Below are 7,060 nucleotides of genomic sequence, written 5' to 3'. Positions count from 1 at the left end.
TATACAGCGCTCCATTAATTGCCATATGAATAGGGTCTGCAGTGGTTGGCGCTCTGCTGATGCATCACAGTAAAAGAGATGGGTCACTCTGTCTTCTCCAGCCCGCAGCTTTGCCAAGCTCATAATTACTAAAACCTCCTATTAATCTTCCCATCACATAGGCCAAATATACACTTCCTCCACATACACGCGACTTACAGTATATGCTCTTAGTAAATGCACAGGCCCGGGTTGTGTGTGTTGACCGAGGCGTGTGCATGTGCGTGCACTGCATTTTGCGCAGGCCCGTGCCCATGAGAACATCAAGTACAAACTAACCCTAATTAGCTAGGAACAACCAGTCCGGTTTCGAAGCTCCCTTGCCTGCAGTGTAAACACCAACACTCCCCCAAAGCTCTGAGCTCACAGTCGCTAGCTGCACTGCTAATTGAGCTAAACAGCTAACGGCAGATGTAGTTAGCAGCAGTCAGTGGCTACTTCGATAACATGCTGCCCCGCATGTGTTTCAAACAGGAAGTTTCGACTTGGATCTTTTTTTTCTGCATGTCTGATTATTGTTAAAGGAACTTTGAGATGTTGTTGATTTTGGAGGCCCCTGTGGACAAAAGTGATAGTGTTTCCAGTGTCAGACACATTTTTAATGGGTAAACGTACTGCTTACCACAACTAACTAACTAACATGAAGAAATTCTACTCAGAATTTTAATATTTACACTATTAATGAGGTAATAATACAAAGTAAACAAAGTGAAAGAGTATGAAGTTGTGTTGTCCTTTAAAGTCAATTAGTTTATTAAGTCAAGAAAACGAAGGAAGTTAGTTTATTTATTTATCTTTGGATTATAATTTATTCCCCAAGCCTAGCCGGTGCAAAACCAGTTAAAAAACTAAAAATTGAGGGTGGGGGGTCATGAACTTTATTCAGCGTCTTAAGGGAATACAGTTTTAGAGGCACAGAACTAAAGGGATCTGCCATCTGCTGCTGTACACTGCTTTTTTTGTAAAAAGCTAAACAATGTGTTCACAGAGAGTTCATATGCACTTACATAAGCAAGCTAGAACACAAACATGCTGGTACATCCCCACAGCTCGTAACACAGACAACTTTGTCAGGCTTGTGTAAGACATCATCTCTCAGACAAACATATTTACAGTCACTGTCTTAACATGAAACATTTTCTTTTAACAAATTAAAAGTATCTTATCTGAATGACAGTTGGATCCTATCTTTGCTTTCAATGTCTTCATTCTCTGCTGTATATTTTCAGATCGGGATGTTTGTGTGCTTAAAGGAAATCTAGCTGAGTGGTGCTTATACAAATGTTTCTGTCCATTTCCTCAGTGTCGGCCCAGATACGAGTCAATAAGTGCAGCTACACTGTGTCTGAAGGGCTACGCTGCGTCTGATTTCTGAGAGGTCATCACAGCAGTTAAATGCATACTTCTTCCTGACAGTACTTGTGTGTGTGTGTGTGTGTGTGTGTGTGTGTCTCAGAATCTGTGTGTCTGCATGAATATGTATTTCTGATTGTAGCATGCAGTTCTGGCCCCTGGCCATTCAACCTTTACTCATTCTGAATAGAAACTCCAATCCGGCCACCATTCCTACCCACATTCACGACACCTTACTGGCACCCAGTGGCGTGAGGAGGCACTGCGTCCACTTGATGCTCGGCTGACAGCAGGGGAGATGGAGAACTGCTTACAAGTGGCATTTGCCCCTAATTAAAAGCTGCACTTGTTGGAGCACTTGGTCTGCAGAGGGACCAGCATCCACGGTGACACAAGCTGGGCCGCTGATCCTCCGGTAAGCCTCCTCCACTCTGCAGAGACGAATGAAGGGAATAAGCATGAAAGCACAGAAGACGACACTTTGCGTTACACTGAGCAATCTGTATTCAGAACCACTTTGAGCATTTTGACCATTCACGGTTTTGAGCGTGATATAATGTGTGACATCTGAGAAACTGAGCACAAGAAGCAACACAGATGGCTCCGAGCGCAGCCGTTTCCCTGAGACAAATGAAGAATAGTCCTCGTGAAAGTGATTGAGCAAGTCTGCAGAATCTCTCACTCTCTCTGCGGCAGACGCTCGGCTCCCTCCGTTTTCTAATTCTGCTGGCCCAACATCTGGCTGTCCCGTGTGGAAAGGCCATTATGTCAGGACAGAGGATGAATTAAAGTAGCCATCGACCTGTCTGCGGAGCGACTAACTGGGCCGGCGAGTTCCTGCGAGTTTTGACCAGCTTAATGGAGCACAACGGCTCAGCAACTAATCACCTGTTCTTTCTCATCAGCTGCTTCCCCCGCGGGACAGTAATTGATTGTTAAGTGTTTGATGGATCAGACTCAGACCGAGCCGCCCTGACTCAGTGAAACGTGCCGGGGTACAGTTTGTCGTCCATCTGCGCTTTCATGTTCTCACACCCGGGCAGAAATTTCCTTCATCGCAGACTGTGGAACATTTGTCTGCACGTGTCACATAGCGACGTGTGTCTATTGTCTTTGTTTTTTTCTTTTTTTTTCTTTTTTCTCTCTCCTTTTTTCTGTGGCTACCCACTCTGGGTACCATGCTGTCATGTTGTAACTCAGTCAGATCAACGGAATTGCGCATGCAGTGCAGCCTGTCACCATAACTACATCTGTTGGACAATATGGCATATGTTATTATTGTCATTCTGAGATCAGAGTTCTGCCACTGATGTAATGATAATATAAAATTATAATCATATTAATACACCCTTTCAAAGGGCAATGAATGTTTAATGCTTGAGAATATACAGTCACTGTATTTTAAATGGGAAATAATTAATATATTAACATTTTATAAAGGCGAACAACCAAAAAATGTAATAAAATAAAATGGATTTCCAGGCTTTGTTAGCGAAAATTGCCCTTAAAGTGTAACTCCACCTATTTAAACCCTTAAAGTGTGTCTACAGGTCTTGGGGAGTGCTACTGCATGAGCAAACAAAATGAGTATAAACCCTTTAGTGGCACGTGCATGTGTCCTGACAAACCGCCTCCACTGATGTCACTCGATGGCTATGGTGCATTGTGGGTAATATAAAATTTTGTCTTCTTAAAAGAGGTTGATAGTGAGGAAATTTTTGATTTCGGAAATGAGGCAGATAACTCTGGTGGTTGTTACGATTTATAGAAACAGCAGTTTATTGGCATCGCAAAACTGAGTCACTGCCAGTTCTTCTCACTTCAAGAGGAGTGATGAGAAATGTGAAGCTGATTCATAGATCAGTCAGTTTGCATGAAAACCCAGCGCAATCTATTTTGATATTTAACTGCTTAACACATCAAGTGATAGGAACGTTCCTCATCTCAAATCTGAGTGTCTGTTGCTTTCCCCTGTTTGTCATGACGGTTCACTTTATATATCTGAGTGTCCAACTGTTTGGACCGCACATCGCATGCAGCCTGAAGATGTCAGCTTGTGTTGATGGGATATTGTTACAAGTGTTTTTGACATTTTGCAGACACTTTGGACATTAAAAAAAAAAAGAGGAAGAATTTATATAAAAATACATACCTCTGCCCATACCCAGTAGGGGCACATAAACTAAACTTCCCTACACATATTTTAAATGTACTCCAAAGACCTCACTTGAGTCTGAAAAGCTGGTTGTGGTCCAGCTCCTGCTCCTCCTCGGTCTTTCCTTGACCTCTGTCCCTCAGCCTCCTCCTCCTCTCCTCGGGGTCCAGGGTGAGCACGACCACCAGGCTGGGCTGGAGCAGGTCACTGGGCCAGCGGTACACCTCCGAGCCCTCCGCCGGAAGGTTGCACACCGGACCGCTCACTGCCGTGGCGATGGCGTAGGCTGCTGTGCTGTGCCAGAATCTGGGGGACAGGATTATAGCGATAGGCACTGAGGGGTGATATATGATGAACAGAATGGATGGACGGTTGAACTATCCTCTCAGGAATAGGAAGATGCTAAACTTCGAGTTGTCGGTCGAGATCCCTGCGGAGTCCATCTGTTGTCCCCCCCATCACAAAACAGGTCACATACTTCACAACACCTGCGACATCTCTGCTGTCTTTACCTGTCAACGATGACAGGTGTCTTCATGCCCTGCTGGCTGACTTGCTCCGCTGTGATGTAGTTCCCCAGAGCGTAGAAGGCCCTGCGGATGAGGGGCGGCTCCCGATCAAAGCGGGCCCTCAAGGGGGACAGGCACTGGGGAGGGGACCGCAGAAGAGTGGCCCCTAGAGAATCCCTCAGAGACTCAGTCAGAGTGGTCTTACCTGTGAAGGGGAAGACAAACAAAGAAGAAACACAAAGGCTGGGTATACGAGGTCGACTTCATCCTATTTTTCAAAGTGAATAAGGGACTCTTGAGAAGTTGACTGACTTCCCGTCCTACCTAGACGCTCGAGCTTTCACGAGGTTTGCAAAGAGTATTAGATGAGCGAGCTCCACAATAAACCGTTCTCACGGTGATGTAACTTTTCTGAGGTCATGATACTTGATATTCCATTAGGCAAGGCCCGCTGGCAGATAATGGCTTTAGCAGAGAACTACCGGCCATCACTTTAAACGAGACATCTATACATCAGGACCGATTCCCATATTTATTTATGAGGTAATGGCATTAACCTGTGGCATCCAGGCCCTCTATGACAATAACAGGGAAGTCTGGTTTGCCTCTGGCCTCCGCTCTGCTGGGCAGCAGCTCCATAACAGACGCTGCCTCTGGGATGATGTCACCGCACTGCAGAACAGAAACACAATCAGTTTGCCTCTGTTAGGGGAGGCGGGCGGGGGGGGAGAGGCAGGGGGGAGGCAGAGACTGCGGTGCACATGAGCATGCTGCAGGCCACCTGGATGCGCCGATATATAAATGGAATAATCAAGTGCCACTTTGGATCACTTGGGTGCACACTGCAAAACGATTACTCGACCACATGGGGGTGCCATTTAGTCAATATTGTCACACTTTATGTAATTGTAAAATGTGTATCTTGAGACTGAGCAGTACCCCAAAGGTCAAACTTCAGTAAAAGTACACATGGTGTGTATTACTTTGGGGAAACTGATAGTCTGCATACTTCTTAAGTCTTAAAGTATCTGATATTAAATGTACCCTAGTATAACAGTAATTTTCTGACAATAAATGTACATGAGTATCAAAAGTACTTGTAAAAGAAAATCATAATATATGATAAACATATATGTATATATACTGTATACTATCAATATTCAGCTTTTTCTGATTATCAGGATCTTTTTGTTTTTGTTGTTGCTGTTTCTCCAGTTAACAATAAAATAAATAAATTGAAAAGTGTTCTCATTTGGTTCTGATACAGCATGTGATCTACAAAGTAACTGCTAACTATCAAAAAAATACAGTGGAGTAGAAAGTGCAACATTTGCCTCCAAAATGTAGAGGAGTGGAAGCAGAAGGTGACCGAAAGTAGAAATACTCAAGAAAATGATACTTAAGTATTGTACTTGAGTAAATGTACTTAATTACATTCCATCACTGACATATATTGTGTAAAAAAAAAAATGTAGAGGAGTGGAAGTGTAGTGTAACAAAAAATTGTCAGTGACATCCCACCACTGTCTACAAGCACCTTTCTCATCACTTCACGGGCCTCCTCGAAGCTGTAGAACACGTCAGAGTTGATGATGTTGAGGGTGGCTGGGTGACATTCTGGCGCTTCTGACGGAACCACGTAGTACTGCTGCTGTGACCTCTGGCTGTCCGGACCAGACCACAGATGTTGAGTCCACAGCTGGCCGTCGCCACCTCTCAGGTACGAGCACACGAGCACCGGGTCGTGCCGGATTAAGTCTCGCAGAAGTCTATCTGAGCTCTGAGAGGAGTCTTTTAGGAAGAAGCCGCTGATCAGAGAGTCCTTGACATTTGGCAGGAATGAGGACATAGGGGACACGTCGCAGTCCGGAGGCAGGTCTCTCAGCAGTTTGTCCTTCAGCTCCCAGTAAAACTTGGCTTGTCTGATCCGGTCGCTGCTGCAGACGAGGACGGAGTAGCACCTGTCGCAGGGCTGGACCCCTCGGAACACCCGCGGCACCTCTCCTCCTCCCCGGTGCTTCTCTTGGAGGGAGAAGTAGAAGGAGGCTCCGTCCAGCTCCAGAGAAAACACACGAGAAGACCACTGGGGGAGAAGAGATATCGCGCGCCTCGCCATCTGTCACACGAGATTTGTTGTGATCAGTTTCCGGTCTGGTCTGGCTGCCTGGCTAGAGTAACTGGTCCGGGCTGCCTTGCAGGAACTTGGACAGTGAAGGGAAAACGAAAGTGACTGCGGCGAAAACGAAACTTAGGAATCAGCTCACGGGGTGTGACTGTTTAATGCTGCTTCTGAGAAACACGTATCTAAATTCCAACAGCTGCTGGTTGTGTCAGAGTGAAGTGGTGTGTCTTTGCTATCATTATGGCAGTTGCATCCTGGATGAAATGAAACTAATGCCAGAAACTATGGACTTGCAGAGAAAATAGAATAATAATATATTGTTATATACTGTAAACAAGAATAGCACTAGCAGTCAGCCCTGGACAAACATGCCTTCAACTGATTTGCTCCTGTGTAGGGTCATTAAAGGGGCACTGTGTAGTTACGGAAGAGAAACTCAAGCCCAGAATTTGAATATTTGCAATATTAATGATGTAAAAACACAAACAACCAAATAAACAAGATGCTCTCAATGGAAAATAATAATAAGTTACATTAACTCATGTTTTTAAGCCAGCAGCTGAACTTATTATCACAAATTAAGTAGACTAATGTTTTCAATTTGTATTCCATCTTAAATAAAGGCAAGTTGACCAGTTTTCTGAAAGATTTATCGGAATACACAACTCAACTTCAAACACATATATTTTAATTACAATTTTAATTAATTTTGCAGATGGCAGATCTAAAAGTCAGACATTTATGCATATTAAACAAACGTCTCCACCCCCTCCTCCGTTTCAAAGTGTGTTATAAAATTGATAAATAATATAGAATTACAGAAATTACCGAACAAGTGAAATCATCAGGTGGGTTATTTACAGTGTTTTAAACAATAACTTT

At 44.1% G+C, this 7,060-nt stretch overlaps 1 protein-coding gene across 1 annotated transcript; it reads right to left on the bottom strand.

Annotated features, from left to right (window-relative positions):
- Window positions 1–768: 768 nt before the first annotated feature.
- Window positions 769–6,794, bottom strand: cmpk2 (cytidine monophosphate (UMP-CMP) kinase 2, mitochondrial). The gene is made up of 5 exons (XM_037072625.1): window positions 5,594–6,794; window positions 4,614–4,728; window positions 4,060–4,261; window positions 3,620–3,853; window positions 769–1,823 (listed from the first exon to the last, which is right to left on the bottom strand). The coding sequence occupies exons 1-5, from the start codon at window positions 6,170–6,172 to the stop codon at window positions 1,703–1,705; spliced, it is 1,251 nt and encodes a 416-aa protein (XP_036928520.1). The 5' UTR covers window positions 6,173–6,794; the 3' UTR covers window positions 769–1,702.
- Between the last annotated feature and the right edge of the window lie 266 nt (window positions 6,795–7,060).

The sequence above is a fragment of the Acanthopagrus latus genome, chromosome 16 (genome assembly GCF_904848185.1).
Source record: "Acanthopagrus latus isolate v.2019 chromosome 16, fAcaLat1.1, whole genome shotgun sequence".
NCBI classification, from domain to species: domain Eukaryota; kingdom Metazoa; phylum Chordata; class Actinopteri; order Spariformes; family Sparidae; genus Acanthopagrus; species Acanthopagrus latus.
This window is presented reverse-complemented; position numbering and strand designations above follow the sequence as displayed.

What these genes read in the sequence shown, in the direction of transcription:
- cmpk2 (XM_037072625.1), bottom strand. Translation starts at nt 6,172, where the DNA reads ATGGCGAGGCGCGCGATATCTCTTCTCCCCCAGTGGTCTTCTCGTGTG. An exon ending in AGAGGGCCTGGATGCCACAG is followed by an intron (nt 4,262 to 4,613) that starts GTTAATGCCATT and finishes TCCCCTTCACAG; the next exon opens with GTAAGACCACTCTGACTGAG. An exon ending in ACACCTGTCATCGTTGACAG is followed by an intron (nt 3,854 to 4,059) that starts GTAAAGACAGCA and finishes CCTGTCCCCCAG; the next exon opens with ATTCTGGCACAGCACAGCAG.